Genomic DNA, 17205 nt, shown 5'->3' on the forward strand with positions numbered 1-17205 from the left:
GGCCTGTTTCCGGCTGTATATATATGATATGATATGATGATAAATCTCCTCTGTACCCTCTCCATTTTGTCGACATCCTTCCTATAATTTAGTCGGAGACAGGAAGACTGGTGGGAGAACTGGGAAGGGGGAGGGGATAGAGAGGGAAAGCAGGGACTATCTGAAGTTAGAGAAATCAATGTTCATACCGCTGGGGTGTAAACTACCCAAGCAAAATATGAGGTGCTGTTCCTCCAATTTGCACTGGGCCTCACTCTGGCAATGGAGGAGGCCCAGGACAGAAAGGTCAGATTGGGAATGGGAGGGGGAGTTGAAGTGCTGAGTTGAAGTGCTGAGCCACCGGGAAATCAGGTTGGTTAATACTGACTGAGCGGAGGTGTTTAAAGTCAACTGGTTTACTGGTTTATTATTGTCATGTACTGAGATACACTGACAAATGTTTGTGTGCTGTGCAGAAAAAACATCCATGTGTGATTACAAATCAAAAATCATACATGAGTACTGCAGATAGTACATAAAGAGAAAGGAAACTGAGTGCAGAATATAGTCTTACAGCCACAGAAAAAGTGTGGCACGGTGGAGTAGCGGTAGGGACCCAGGTTTGATCTTGACTACGGGTGCTGTCTGTACGGAGTTTGTACGTTCTTCCCATGATCTGCGTAGGTTTTCTCCGAGATCTCCGAGATCATCGGTAAAATTGTCCCTATTGTGTGCAGGATAGTATTAGTGTGCAGGGTCAGTGGGCCGAAGGGCTGTTTCCGTGCTGTATCTCTAAACTAAAAAGTGCAGATAAAAATAATTTTCACTATCTCACTCAGATTTTCTAGTTACCTTCAATCCACTTCAAGTTATTCTAAATTTCCACCTGAAAAACACAGCTATCTATAGCTAAACGACCTTCCTCCCAATATTAGCTCAGAGTGCGGCACGGTGGCGCAGCGGGCGCCGTCTGTACGGAGTTTGTACGTTCTCCCCGTGACCTGCGTGGGTTTTCTCTGAGATCTTCGGTTTCCTCCCACACTCCAAAGATGTACAGGTTTGTAGGTTAATTGGCTGGGCAAATGTAAAAATTGTCCCTAGTGGGTGTAGGATAGTGTTAGTGTGCGGTGATCGCTGGGCGGCACGGACCCGGTGGGCCGAAGGGCCTGTTTCTGCGCTGTATCTCTAAATCTAAATCTAAAGTGCAGCACAGGTTCTTCAGGCTTGTGCCAAACATGATGCCACATTAATCTAAAACCTAGATTATGATCTAGGTTTTAGATTAATGTGGGATGTGATCAATTCTCTGCACATTCAACAGCACAATCGTTCCTGCCTCTTCCATCACTCCTGGCTGCCTGTTCCAGGCACCCACCACCCTCTGTGTATAAAACTTGCCCTGCACATCTTATTTAAACTCTCATCATAAAGATATGCCCTTCATATTTGACATTAGCGCAGCGGTAGAGTTGCTGCTTTACAGCGAATGCAGCGCCGGAGACTCAGGTTCGATCCTGACTACGGGTGCTGCACTGTAAGGAGTTTGTACGTTCTCCCCGTGACCTGCGTGGGTTTACTCCGAGATCTTCGGTTTCCTCCCACACTCCAAAGACGTACAGGTATGTAGGTTAATTGGCTGGGTAAATGTAAAAATTGTCCCTAGTGGGTGTAGGATAGTGTTAATGTACGGGGATCACTGGGCGGCACGGACTTGGAGGGCCGAAAAGGCCTGTTTCCGGCTGTATGTATATGATATGATATGATATGATATTCTGACTGACCAATCTCTCCTTATAGCTAATACCCCCTAATCCAGTTGACACATCCATTCATAGCCCCTCAACAAATGAAATAGTCCACATCTACATGAAGCAGATTCCAGAAAATATTAAGGCAAGGACTGTAGATGCTGGTTTACCAAAAAAGATATAAAGTACTGGAGTAACTCAGTGGGTTAGGCAGTATTTGTGGAGAACACAAATATAGACGACATTTCGGTGAGTAACGTCTGCTACAAATATACCAGATAGTGATCATCTCCAAAATAAGTCTTCCCACCCATCCTTAACATTCAGTGGGATCATCTTCATCATCAACTACCATTCCAGCAGTATCCTAGGGGGATCACGATTAACCAGAATGTCAACCAGACCAGGCACATAACTTCAACAGTCTCTTTGCCTCCACAGCTACCCCTTGACCTGCTGAGTTCCTCCACCAATTTGTTTTTTGTTCCAGATTTCAGCATCTGCAGTCTCTTAGAGTCGTAGATTGTTACAGTGTGGAAACAGGCCCTTCGGCCAACTCGCCCACGCCGGCCAACAATGCCCCAGCTACCCTAGTCCCACTTGCCTGCGCTTGGTCCATAATCCTCCAAACCTGACATATCCATGTACCTGTCCAATTGTTTCTTAAACAATGGGATAGTCCCAGCCTCAACTCCTCTGACAGCTTGTTCCATACACCCACCACCCTCTGTGTGAAAAAGGTTACTCCTCAGATTCCTATTAAATCTTTTCCCCTTCATCTTGAACCTATGTCCTCTGGTCCTCAATTCCCCTACTCTGGGTAAAAGACTGTGCGTCGACCTGATCTATTCATCTCATGATTTTGTACACCTCTATAAGATCTCCCCTCATCCTCGTACGTTCCATGGGATAGAGACCCAGCCTACTTAACCTCTCCCACACCCTCTAGTCCTGGCAATATCCTCGTAAATCTTTTCTGAACCCTTTCAAGCTTGGCAATATCTTTCCAATAACATGGTGCCCAGAACTGAACACAATATTCTAAATGCGGTCTCACCAACGTCTTATACAACTGCAACATGACCTCCCAAATTTACACTCAATACTCTGACTGATGAAGGTCAACTTGCCAAAAGACTTTTTGACCACCTTATCTACTTACGACTCGACCTTCAAGGAACCATGCACCTGTACTCCTAGATCTCTCTGCTCTACAACACTACCCAGAGGCCTACCATTTACTGTGTAGGTCCTGCCCTTGTTCGAAACTCCAAAATGCAACACCTCACACTTCTCTGTGTTGAATTCCATCAATCATTCCTCCGCCCACCTGGCCAATCGATCCAGATCCTGCTGCAATCGTTCACAACCATCTTCACTATCTGCAAAACCACTAACTTTTGTAATATCAGCAAACTTGCTAATCTTGCCATGTATGCCATGTGTCTTCTCATCCAAATCATTGATGTAGATGACAAACAGTAACGGGCCCAGCACCGAACCCTGAGGCACACCATTAGTCACAGGCCTCCAGTCTGAGAAGCAACCTTCCACCATCACCCTCTGCTTCCTTCCATGGAGCCAATTTGTTATCCATTCAGCTATCTCTCTTTGGATCCCATGTGATCTAACCTTCCAGAGCAGCCTACCATGTGGCACCTTGTTGAACGCCTTACTAAAGTCCATGTACACAACATCTACAGCTCTGCCCTCATCAACCTTTTTGCTCACATTTACAAAAAAATCAATCAGATTTGTGAGACACGACCTCCCACGTACAAAACCATGCTGACCATCCCTAATCAGCCCTTTCCCATCCAAAGGCCTGTATATCCTATTCCTCAGAATACTCTCCAGTAAACTTACCAACTACAGATCACTGTAGTTAAGCTCACTGGCCTTGTATCAGTCACATAAATAGTGCGGCTACAATAGCTTTTTAGAGACTAGGTGCTTTGTGACCAGTGATTCACCTCCGAAACCCCTGAATGCCAAGAAAAAACAAGGGCTTCAGGTCCAGTCTGACGTGGAAATATGGAACTGTCCTTTAATGCTGTTGGGTGGAAAGCTTGCGACGTTACTCAGCAGGAAATAACCATTTGGTGCCTGCAGTGGTTCATCGCAATGACTCATTATCACGTTCTCAAGTGTTATTGAGGAAGGCCACAAAATGCAGGCTTTGGCAAAGGCACCCTCGTCCTGCATATGAATAGTTGGAAAAATAGGCACATTATACTTACTGTGACACCCAAGCAATGAGTTGATCTGTTTTAAAGACCAGTTGACTGGTGTTGCTCTCTTGCATAATCTGTCCGTTAACCCTGCAGCGTATCCCCAGGTTGTGTGGGTCTGTAACAGAGAGTGTAGCTGAATGACATAGTCAAACTGGACATGAACAAACTACCTAGAATGAGGAAATATTAGTGAGAATAACGCAAGAGGAATACATTTAATTAGTCGTCTTCGTTATTGGACCTGGTACAATTTATCCTGTCATGATCTCTACCAAATCATTTAATAAACATAAGCCAGCTGCCTTCAAATTGAATCTGAATTAATTCAATCGGGTTTGTTTAAACTCATGCTTGATGGATTGCCTTAAGCCAGGAATCTCGTCGATGGTGCAGAACGGCAGATCTACTCTCCTCTTGTGAATATTTAAAACGTTCCCCTTGCTTCTGGTTGGTATTAGCCATCCTGCACTCTCATATTTCTATTAATTAATGAAACAATTAATTAAGTGCACAGCATGATGCGGCTATAGAAGTCATTGGTGAGACCACACTTGGAGCACCCTGTGCAGTGCAGGAGGGATGTCACTGTTGGAAAGGGTGCGGAAGAGATTCATCAGGATGTTATCTGGACTTACAGGCTTGAGTTATTTGGAGAAGTTGGATATGCGGGTACTTTTCTCTGGAGCATAGAAGGCCGAGGGGTGACACCATTCAGGTGTGCACTGAATAAAGTGAACACTCACAGACTTTTTCCCAGGTTAGAGGATTCTAAAGACATTACAATGAAAGCTTTCATTTATAAAACATGCTTACCATTATTAAGATATTACTGAACTTTTGATGGACCATTATCAATCAAATTTGATACAAAGAGTATTGGGGAATTGAGTGTAAGATTCATGAAGTCATGTTATACTGCAACCAGCTGGCAGTTTTGGTCCATTGAGCAAAAAAGATAAATCTGTAAAGATAAATATGTAATATGTGACAGAAACAGATTTGATAAATGTATGAAATGTAACTGATAAATCTTGAAGGAGGCTACAATTGGAAAAATGTAAGATCTTGAAAAATGGCAATGCTACCGGAGTCCAGTGTCAGTCTTGAGAGACTATGGAGGCATTTTGTAATCAGGATGATAATTACACAATTGCTTGGGGGTTGTGGATAAGGTGAAGAGTGCCTGGCTGGGTAAAGGTTCAATTTTCTCTGTGTTTGCATGACAAGGGTTTGGCTGCAGACAAGATGGGCTGAAGGACACGTTTTCGTGCTGTATAGCTCTATGACGACGACAATGATAATGTTGTATTATACCGTTCTAACAATACCTGAGACAGCATCCCGGGTGACAATGGCTGGACCCAGTGGACAAAACGTGTCAAATGTTTTACCCAGTAGCCACTGTTTGCCATTCCGCTTCATCTGCCAGTCTCGTGCACTGACATCATTTGCAACCATGAAACCAGCCACATGCTCCATTGCTGCTTCTTTCTGTGAAGAAGGTATGGCATATTTATTGCCATCTTCACAAAGAAAAGACAATAAGTGGTTTGAATCGCTTCAAACATCAACTAGTTACACAGGACCTATATAATTCAAATCAGACGGAACTGCTGTTAATTGTTGAGATTAGTATTACTCCTTGAACTAACACTACATTCACATAGTCACCTACAAGGGCGGCACAGCGGTAGAGTTGCTGCCTTACAGCGCCAGAGACCCGGGTTCCATCCCGACTGTGGGTGCTATCAGTACAGAGTTTGTACGTTCTCCCCGTGACCGCGTGGGTGTTCCCTGAGATCTTCCGTTTCCTCCCACACTCCAAAGACGCACAGGTTTGTACGTTAATTGGGTTGGTATAAAAATGTAAATTGTCCCTCGTGTGTGTAAGATAGTGTTAATGTGCAGGGATCGTTGGTCGGTGCGGACTCGGTGGGCCGAAGGGCCTGTTTCCTCGCTGTGTCTCTAAACTAAACTAAACAAAACTTTATACCTGTTCTCATTACAGCTGCTTACATTTATGATGCAGACTTCCTAAATCTGGTCTAAACTACTTTGGTTCAACGTTCCTAACACAGCAGCCTGCTCTCCATCGTACCTCCATATCCAAGTTGTTCTCCAATTGTTTCCCTCTCTGATTCCCATGCAGTATCTGACAATACCTGGCGTTCATTCACTGGTGGTACTTTCATACTTTCTTCATACTGGTGTAAACGTGCAAATGTAAATACTTTGCAACTGGAGTTGCAAATTTAAACCGATGAATTCTGGATACTGACCAATAAAACTAGTTTTTGAAGCTGTTGGAGGCTTCAAATGGTAATTAAATAAATTGAAAACAGTATGGTGGGCGTGGTTTATATGGACCGGAGTAAGATCTTGGATGGTAGGATGGTCCAGAAAGATTTATGGAGATGTTACTGGGACTTTGATGAGAGTGTGGATAGGCTAGGACTTTTCCCCTGGAGCGTAGGAGGCTGAGGAAAGGCACAGAGGCCCAAGGGATCCAAGATTGGAATACAAACCGAGTCCAAAACTGGCTTGGCGATAGGTGGCAGAGGGCAGTGGTAAGTGGGTGTACTGGAAGCTTGTAACCTGTGGTGTAACACAGGGATTGATGCAGCGACCTTTTGTTGTTTGTAACATATATAAATGACTTGGATGAGAATGTAGGTGTCTGATTAATGTTTACAGATCAAACAGAAATTGGTGGACTCATAGATAGCAAAGATGTTTCAGGATCTAGTGGATGTGGACCAGCTGGACAGCTGCGTAGGGTAGTGGCAGAATTCAGGGTTATCCAGTCTTAGAGCAATACATCACAGGAAAAGCCCTTTAGACCATCTCACCCATGCTGACGAAGCTGCGTAACTGAGCTAGTCCCATTTGCCTGAGCCTGGCCCATGTCCCTCCAAACCTCTGCTAAACATGTGCCTATCTAAGTGTCTTTTAAATGTTGCAATTGTACCCATCTCTACGGTTTCAGCTAGCAGCTCATTTCATATACCCACTACCTTCTGTGTGAGAAAACAAAATTGCTCCTCGGGTCTCTTTTAAATTTCTGCCCATTCATCTTAAACCTGTTCCCTCTAGTTTTAGACTCCACTAGTCCGGGGAAAAGACTGTGGCTATTCTTCTTACCTATGCCCCTTGTGATGTTATAGACCTCTGCAAGATCACTCCTCAGCCTCCCACACTTCAGAGGAAAGGTCTGAGCCTATCCAGACCCTCGTGACATTCCCGGTAACATCTCCATAAATCTTTCTTTAGGAACTCTTTCCATTTTAATGACATTCTTCCTTTAGCTGGGTGACCAGAACTGTACACAGTAAATGTAGCCTCACCAACATCTTGTGCAACTGTAACATGATAAGCATGCTGAACACCATTTTCACCACTGTCTACTTGTGGGAGCGGATAAATCTTAATGGGATTTGGTTTTGGGCAATGGTTTTTACAGAGTGAGAGTTGCTTATCAGCAATGACAGAGAAGTTGGAGCCAGATTCAATTACTACATTAAACAGACGCTTGGACAGATAAGGCATAGCTAGATATGGGCCAAATACATGCAAATGTATGTCATATGTGGAAGCATATATTTAGAATAATAATTTAAACGAAACTAATATTTGATAACCCCTCTCCCTCCTCCTTCTCCCCACTCTCTCTCTCCCCCTTTCTCTCTCTTTCTCTCCCTCCCTCTCTCTCCCTTTCTCTCTCTCTTTCTCTTGCATATAGGGCCAATAGATCAGTGGATGACGCAGTCAATCTAGGCCTGCACTTCATCCTCCAGCACCTAGACCACAAGGGGACCTATGCCAGGATTCTGTTTGTGGACTTTAGCTCTGCTTTTAACACCGTAGTGCCAGAGCTACTACACTACAAACTCTCCCAGCTGACTGTGCCTGAACCCCTCTGTGGATCATCAACTTCCTGACGGACAGGAAGCAGCATGTGAGGCTGGGAAAGCACATCTCGGACCCGCAGACCCTCAGCATAGGAGCACCGCAAGGCTGCGTACTCTCTCCTCTCCTTTACTCTCTCTACACCAATGATTGCACCTCCACAGACTTGATGAGTCGAATGGCCTAATTCTTCTCCTATAACTTATAAACTGGAATGGTTTGTGTTTGCATATGCTCAGCGGCCCAGCTTCAAGTCATTATTGATGCTTTCATTGAAAGCATTCAAGAGAAGATGGGCCTTACACTCAGCATCTGCATGACCAGGGGCCTACCCTAAGGTCATCTCTTGAAGACAGGCATCAACAGCGGAATTCAATGCTGCATGGTTTGTACTCTTTACAGGTAAGGTAGTGACTTTAACACATTTTCCTTTCTTCGCAATGATAAATGCTATCCTCATCTCGTAGTGCAAATCAACTCTCATTCTTGCCACTTTATTGTTGCAAAATAAATTAATTCATTTTTGTTGGGCCATCCAGTCTTAACAAGTGCACACCTACTTTTGTCCAAAGATTTGCATAAAGCACAGCAAGCTGTTGTATTTCAATGTTTGTCAGATTTATGCGGTTTGGAATGGAGCTTTATATTCTCCTGCCAACAGCTCATAGGTTACAACTCGTAGATTATAGCTTTTGTCAATAGCTCATAGAGAACAAGATCCCATTAGATTTCCGTCTAAGTCTAGCATCAGAATGGGTGATTGTGCAGTACAGATTAACTGGAATATGCCACAGAAGATCTGCAACCCCTGACTTGCTCGCTGATCTACAACCCTTACAGATAACAAACATAATAATTTAGCATTGACGAACCTTAATGTGCTTTCCTTTCTTCCCAATGACAAATGCCAGCTCTACCTCCCAGTCCAATTCCTGAAAGAAGGATTCAAGATACAGATAAGAACCATTGATGAATACAGCAATTCTGCCACTGGCAATAGTGCACCACTATTTAACAATTGATTTCTGTCAGCATCTCTAACAAGAAATAACAAGAAGGGAACTGAAAATCATGCACCATTTTCCTAATGTATGTAGATTGCAAAGAAGTATGAGAACCACATGCTCAACTTCGCAGTTGCTTAGTTAGAAAAACACAACTTGACTTTTCACCAGGTCAATTAAACATTCAGCATAAACTTAAAGAAATCTCTGTCAGAATCAAACATCTCAGGCTGGAAGTCTCCCTTGTCCAATCTAAATGAACCAAGAAAGTACTCTTGATGGACAACAATTAAGCCCTTTCTATCATCAAACTACAATTCCATTGACTCCTTCCACCAGTGAATCTTGATCCACCCAATCCTCAATTTGTAGAATTAAAATGTACTTACATTACTCTCGGTCGGATGGATGATGTCACTGTACGGTCCCACTATAGAACTACCAAACTTGCCAAATATAACTGGCTCCTTAGGGATTGACACATTCTGCTCCAGGCAATGATCCATATAGTTCATCCCAACACACACTACTTTGTCAGGGTTAGTTACAGGTGACAAAAGCTCTATCTCAGAGTGACAAAGTGCATTGTTTCCACAATCCAGGGCTCTAATAACACAATAAAAAAATCTGTTAAATTATACAAGTGTCATAGTTATTTACGTACTTAGTATAAATGTCAACATCTATTAATACCATACAATAAGACATGTTTTTGCATGTTACATTTCATGATCAAAGGTTATCCCAAGTGTCAATAGACAATAGACAATAGGTGCAGGAGTAGGCCATTCAGCCCTTCGAGCCAGCACCTCCATTCAATGCGATCATGGCTGATCACTCTCAATCAGTACCCCGTTCCTGCCTTCTCCCCATACCCCCTCACTCCGCTATCCTTAAGAGCCCTATCCAGCTCTCTCTTGAAAGCATCCAACGAACTGGCCTCCACTGCCTTCTGAGGCAGAGAATTCCACACCTTCACCACTCTCTGACTGAAAAAGTTCTTCCTCATCTCCGTTCTAAATGGCCTACCCCTTATTCTTAAACAGTGGCCCCTTGTTCTGGACTCCCCCAACATTGGGAACATGTTTCCTGCCTCTAATGTGTCCAATCCCCTAATTATTTTATATGTTTCAATAAGATCCCCCCTCATCCTTCTAAATTCCAGTGTATACAAGCCCAATCGCTCCAGCCTTTCAACATACGACAGTCCCGCCATTCCGGGAATTAACCTAGTGAACCTACGCTGCACGCCCTCCATAGCAAGAATATCCTTCCTCAAATTTGGAAACCAAAACTGCACACAGTACTCCAGGTGCGGTCTCACCAGGGCCCGGTACAACTGTAGAAGGACCTCTTTGCTCCTATACTCAACTCCTCTTGTTATGAAGGCCAACATTCCATTGGCTTTCTTCACAGTTTTAACGAAAGAAATTTCACAGCCAATTTGCCTACTGCAAGATTTCAAAAACAGAGATGCGATAATGACCAAATAATCTGTTTTCTAAATGATATTGATAATTTAAATGTCACATTTGCGTTCTGTCTGCCAAGGCCTGCTGGATCTCCCGAATATATTACTCATATTCCGCATGGGTTACTTACAAACCAATGGTATGAACATTGAATTCTCCAATTTCAAGTAGTATCCTCCATACTTCCTCTTTCCTGTGCCCCCACCAACTGTGGTCCGCACACATTTCTAGCACCAACTCCCACCCCCCGTCACCCTGCTCCTGCTCCTTCCCCCTCCTTCACATTTCCCTTTTATTCTCCCTCTTCTCTTGCACCCATATTCCTCTATCTGGCTTTACATTATACTCCTTCTCTTCTGGCACCCTTTCGTCTCCTTATCCACGGGGAAGCCCATAATGAAATCAAGGTAAATAAAAAATGGCAAAAGGTCCCTTGATGTGCGGGACCTTATATAATGATGGAGAAGGATCTGATCTATATTCAACAGAATATTATGGTGTTATTACATCCTGGATGATAAGCCTTAATTATTCATATTATTTATATATGTGCATATATATGTATATTATACATATATATATATGTTTTCACACACATGCACAAGATTAAGGCACATATTCAATTATTATATTACACACACACCTATATATTATATATATTATAATATATATTCTTTTTGAAATGTTTTTCTATTATCCCTTTTGACAGCTGTAAGCCTAGTTATACGATTTTAAAAAATCTTCAGATTTTCCCTTTTCTTGACCCTATTGGATTTTCATAATATATTTTCTTCCTTTCTTGCTCTTTTAATTTTCTATTTAATATATTGTTCACCCCTTCCTTGGGTGGACATTTGATTCTCCACAAGTGTAGAGGGAAAGCCATGGTTCCATAAGAAAGACATTCCAGAAGCACTCAGTGGGTCCACATTTCAATAACTTGCCCCTGCAATATCTCTTTCTGAACCGTGGTTTTGGCTCTATGATTGTTACCAAAGCACCTGAATGCATCTCATCCATTTGTCCTGCCACTTCTCTCACCCCCTCTGCTCCGGGACAGAATAAGGACGTTGTTTAAAAATCATTACAAAACTTTTGGACGGGTATATGGATAGGAAAGGTTTGAGGGATAGGGGCCAAAAGTAGGCAACTGGGATTACTTTAGATAGGCATCTTCATTTGTATGATTGAGTTGGGCAAAAGATCTTAGTTTCCATATTTTTTTACTCTATAAATCTATAAAATGTTGACTCTGTTTCTCTTCCCACATATGCAGCCTGACCTAACGGGATTTTCCAGCATTTTTTAAATTGTTTTATTAATAAGTAACCTATTAAGTAATTCCATCACCATGGTCCCAAAGAACTGCTGTGAGGAAATGGGATTGAGATTTTTTACTTGATTTGTACAAGTGAACTATCCCTTCTCATTACACATACCAAATGTATCACCATTACTGAAAGGGAATGTGCTATAATGTTGGTCATGAATTTTATATTCTACAGTTTGTCGAGTTGTTGTAAAATAAATTTCACTATAAGCCCCGGCCTTATACACACCACTCTAGTTTGCATAGGAAGGACAGATGCTAGTTTAAATCGAAGGTAGACACGAAATGCTGGAGTAACTCAGCGGGTCAGGCAGCATCTCTGGAGAGAAGGAATGGGTGACGTTTCGGGTCGAGACCCTTCTTCAGCCATCAGACCTGAAATATCACCCATTCCTTCTCTCCAGGGATGCTGCCTGTCCCGCTGAGTTACTCTAGCATTTTGTGTCTGCCCCCTCTAGTTTGCTGTAGACACAGAGGTGTAAATAGACAGTGTCCAGCAGTGCTGGATGGTTCAGCCGACCCATCTCAGTGATTGATGAGCCAAAGCCGACTCCAGCAGAGTGGAGACTCTTCCCTACAAAAATGCTGGTCTTGCCTTCAAAAATGCTTTGAAAAAATTATAACACTGTAATCATTTAGTTGAAGAATTAATGTGCAATTTAATTCAGTCAAATAAATGAAACTGGCCTATCACCTACAAAGCCACTGAAATGAATATTGTTAACGGTATGAAGGGTCCCGGCCCCAAAACACCTATCCATGTTTCTCAGCGATGCTGCCTGACCCGCTGAGTTACTCCAGCACTCTGTGTCTTCTTTTCTTGAACTGTGCTGTCTAGCCTGGCATAATATTGCTGGTAAATCGTGGGAGGTTGGCTCCCATCACTGGAATTTATATGGAGTCCAACATCAGAGTGCTTCTTCTTATCCAGACCAGACCATCCCAAACATCGTGAATGACTGCTCACTGAGGCTTTTCCCTGGTGGCATCAAGGCCATCCACCCAGCACCTGATGCTGCCCTGGCCTGGATGTCTACCCCTGACCTACAACTTTAGGCTGTGCACGCCATACGCAAGAAGACGCAAGAAGAAACCTGAGTGGCTCTGCAGTGCGATTTGGATTGTTAACCCTCTCTGCCATATAATTACATACATAGTATTATGTATATAGCCTGTAAATACAGGGTATTTTAACATCTGCACTCCAACCGATCTTTGTTTGCATGTCTGTTTCTTCCATGCTGTGGAAATTTTTCTCAAAATGTATTTTTAATGTTTTGACAAGTTTGTATTAAATAATATTTTAGGAGAGATCTTAGTCAAGACAAGTAATTTAATGTTGCTTGTTGGATTAATTAATGATTAATATGATTTTATAATTGTCCAATTGCAAAGACTACTGAAAAGAATACTAAATTAATGTAATATTTCTTGAAAATTTGACACTTGGGAGCCTTGCTGTACAGAGGGAGCTTGGGGTCCAAATCCACACCTCCCAGAAAGTAGCAAAGCAAGCAGATGGAGTAGTAAAGAGCATGTATGGTATACTTGCCTTCATTGGTGGGACATTGGGTATAAAAGTCAGGATCTCATATTGTAGCTTTATAAAATTTTGATTAGGCTGCATTTGGAATATTTCATGCAGTTGTGGTTGCCCCATTATAGGAAGTATGTGGAGGCTTTGAAGAGGGTGCACAAAAGGTTTACAGGAAATGCCTGGATTGCGGGGTATTTGCCATAAGCAGAGGTTGGACAAACTTGGATTGTTTTCTCTGGAGCATTGGAGGCTGAGAGGACACCTGCACGGTGGCGCAGTGGTAGAGTTGCTGCCTTACAGCGAATGCAGCGCCGGAGACTCAGGTTCGATCCTGAGTATGGGCGCCGTCTGTACGGAGTTTGTACGTTCTCCCCATGACCTGCGTGGGTTTTCTCCGAGATCTTCGGTTTCCTCTCACTCTCCAAAGACGTACAGGTATGTAGGTTAATTGGCTGGGCAAATGTAAAAAAAATGTCCCTAGTGGGTGTAGGATAGTGTTAGTGTACGGGGATCGCTGGACAGTGCGGACCCGGTGGGCCGAAGGGCCTGTTTCTGCACTGTATCTCTAAATCTAAAAAAATCTAATACATGTTTATAAAATTCTGAGAAACATAGATAGGGAAGAAAGTCAGAATCTTTTTCCCAGGGTGGAAATGTCAAATATTAGAGGGGATAACTTTAAGGCCAGAAGGGGAATATTTAAAAGAGATGTGTTGGTTTTTTTACACAAAATGTGGTAGGTGCCCAGAATGCACTGCCAGGGCTGGTGGTGGAAGCAGATAGTGGTGATAAGAGGCTTTTAGGTAGGCACGTGAATATGCAGGGAATGGAGGAATATAGATCACAGGTAAAGGGATTAGTTTCATTTGGCATCATATTTGGCACATACACCGTGGGCTGAAGGGCCTGTTCCTGAGCTGTACTGTCCTGTGTTCTCCTATACTGTTATAAATGCATCAACGCAGATGGTCTAAATCTTGACTGCCACTAATAGAAAAAAGTGGAACAATACATTCCCGCAACAGTAAATATTTAATCCTTACTCCATTAACCCAGAATAATACCTTTTCAATGTGGTATGAGAAGCAGGCTTTACAAAGTGGATTTCAATCTTATGGTTGTAAAATTAACTTTGAACCCAAATTCATGAATTCCTCAAACAAATTTAGTAAGTAAAATTATTCTGACTTGAAAAAATGTTGTATATTTAAAGTTAGATCGTTGATATAACCCGACTGAATTCTGAAAATTGAAGTTAGTATTTGTTTTTGTTTCCCCTTCAACATTAAAATTTATTAATAGATAGAGTACTTCCTCCCAAAAATTCTGTGGTACACACAGTGTCCTTCTGTAAAATCATCAAAGAAAACAAGATACCACATTCATACCTCACTTCTCAGGCTGTCCTATCTGCCAACATGCCGACAGTGCAGACCTGCGTACGTTATTCAACCATCAAACTTTTAGCAAAACAAAAAGATCATAAAACAACAAGAGACGTGTTCACTTTCCGGCTTCTTTGTTTTCATCGTGCTGTTGAAAATGACACTTACAGAAATTATTTCACCCTCTAACAAGTAGTGAACAAAAATTAACAAATACCTTCTTGCAATTTCCATGGCAAAGTCTCCCTTTTCCAGAAACTCCTTCATAGTTCTGGGAAGGGAGCTGTCGAATAAATTCAGGTCAATTACTTTTCCTGCTTCCTTCTGCTGCACTCCCACTCTCATTCCACATGGATCGCCAACAGTCGAGAACTGGACAAGCCTCATCCTCCAACTCCTGGACTTTGATAGATGCCTCACTTGGAGAGGACAGGTGAGATTCAAACAAATGCTTCGGGGTCTGGCTCTGGCCAAATGTAGAATTGCAGTTGCTTTTGTAACAGCCTGCATCATAACACTGAATATGGTAATTTAATCAACTTTGTTAGATCTTCACAAAACAAACTCGATCATTCAGTCATATACAAAACTGATTAAATTCACACAAACTACCCACCATCGACTCCATCTACATGCTGCCTTGGGAAAACAACAAACATAATCAAGCACCATTTACACCCCCGGTCATTCCCTCTTCTCCCTGCTCCCTTCAGGAGTTCTGATTCAAATCCCAAGAGATGTTTGAAAGGAAAAAAAACTACAGATGCTGGAACTTTGAAATAAAAACAGAAAATTCTGGCAGTGGAGAGAGAAATAAGTTAACATTTTGAAGAGAAAGTTGCTCAACCTACTATGTAGTTCTAGAATTTAGTTTTTATTCTCCAAAATATCCTGCTCTTCCCAAGACCGGTAGTAACCCAGTTCATCACACAAAGCAGCCCCCACTATCGACACCATTTATACTTCATGTTACCCCAGGAGAGCGTCCAACATAATGACCATTTACACCTCGGTTCATTCCTTATTCTCCCCTTTCTCGTTGGATAGAAGACACAAAAGTTTGAAAGCACGTACCACCAGAGTCAGGAACAACTTCTTCCCCTCTGTCATCAGACCACTGATCGTTCCTCTCATAAACTGCAGTCCTGATAACCCCAATCTCCCAACCTACCTCATTGTGGCTATAGCACTTCTTTTATCTCCACTTTCTCTGTAACTGTAATGCTATACTATTATATTCTGCACTTTGTATTTTTATCTTTGTATTACCTGTTGTACTTGTGTATGGCTTGATTGTACTCGTGTACAGTATGATTTGACTAGATAGTCTGCAAAGTTTTTTGCAGTACCTCAGTACATGTGACAATACTAAATCAGTATCAATACCAATAAATTGTAATTGTAATAGCAATTCTAGAGATTAAGCAAATGGAAAGATGTTGCAACTTTGGACAGAATATAGTAAAAGTTTGCTTCTGAGCTTATTATTAATCAGAGTTCACTTTATAATAACTAAGGAATATTACAAGGGCTTTTATACTGAGATATATTTCTCATGACTGTTATCGAAAGACGTACAAGCTTGTCAGTTAATTGGCTTCTGTAATATGTAAATTGTTCCTAGTGTGTGGGATAGTGCTAGTGCACGGATTGATCGCTGGTTGATGCAGACTCGGTGTGCTGAAAGGCCTATTTCCACACTGTATCTCTAAAATCTAAAGTAATCTTTGCATTACACTTGAAACTTCTAACTCAATTTTCTATCTATTGCACTATGTATTTCTAATAATAGAAACATAGAAATTAGATGCAGGAGTACACTATTCGGCCCTTTGAGCCAGCACCGCCATTCAATATGATCATGGCTGATCATCCAAAACCCGTTCCTGCTTTCTCCCCATATCCCATGATTCTGTTAGCACTAAGAGCTAACGTTACAGCCTTTTTAAAAAAAGGATTAAATTCTTTTTTATTTAATCATCAATCTACACACAATACCCCATAATAAAAAAGCAAAAACAGGTGTTTAGAAATTTTTGCAAAGTAATTTAAAAGAAATAACTGAAATATCACATTTACATAAGTATTCAGACCCTTTACTCAGTACATTGTTGAGGCACTTTTGGCAGTGATTACAGCCTCAAGTCTTCTTGGGTATTACGCTACAAGCTTGGCACACCTGTATTGGGGTAATTTCTCCCATTCTTCTTTGCAGATCCTCTCAAGCTCTGTCAGGTTCGATGGGGAGCGTCAATGCACAGCTATTTTCAGATCCCACCAGATATGTTTGATCGGGTTCAAGTCCGGGCTCTGGCTGGGCCACTCAAGGACATTCACAGACTTGTCATGAAGCCACTCCTGCGTTGTCTCAGCTGTGTGCTTAGGGTCATTATCCTGTTGGAAGGTGAACCCCTGCCCCAGCCTGAGGTCCAGAGCGCTCTGGAGCAGGTTTTCATCAAGGATCTCTCTGTACTTTGTTCCGTTCATCTTTGCCTCGATCCTGACTAGTCTCCCAGTTCCTGCCGCTGAAAAACATCCCCACAGCATGATGTTGCCACCACCGTGCTTCACCGTAGGTATGGTATTGGCCAGGTGATGAGCGGTGCCGCT

General features: G+C 42.3%; 1 protein-coding gene across 4 annotated transcripts in view; it reads right to left on the minus strand.

Moving 5' to 3' along the window:
- Positions 1 to 17205, minus strand: part of fahd2a (fumarylacetoacetate hydrolase domain containing 2A) — a 44296-nt gene that overhangs the window by 11683 nt on the left and 15408 nt on the right. The window contains exons 1-6 of one of the 4 annotated variants that reach the window (XM_078428805.1): positions 15212 to 15230; positions 14813 to 15112; positions 9261 to 9477; positions 8740 to 8799; positions 5290 to 5452; positions 3968 to 4076 (exon numbers count right to left, since the gene is read on the minus strand). In XM_078428805.1, the coding sequence (XP_078284931.1) occupies positions 3968 to 4076; positions 5290 to 5452; positions 8740 to 8799; positions 9261 to 9477; positions 14813 to 15108 (845 nt within the window). In that variant the 5' untranslated portion in view covers positions 15109 to 15112; positions 15212 to 15230. Of the gene's footprint in view, positions 1 to 3967; positions 4077 to 5289; positions 5453 to 8739; positions 8800 to 9260; positions 9478 to 14812; positions 15113 to 15211; positions 15231 to 17205 lie in introns of those variants that run through there. The other 3 variants (XM_078428806.1, XM_078428804.1, XM_078428807.1) reach the window with 3 other exon arrangements.

This window comes from Rhinoraja longicauda, chromosome 36, assembly GCF_053455715.1.
Source record: "Rhinoraja longicauda isolate Sanriku21f chromosome 36, sRhiLon1.1, whole genome shotgun sequence".
NCBI classification, from domain to species: domain Eukaryota; kingdom Metazoa; phylum Chordata; class Chondrichthyes; order Rajiformes; family Arhynchobatidae; genus Rhinoraja; species Rhinoraja longicauda.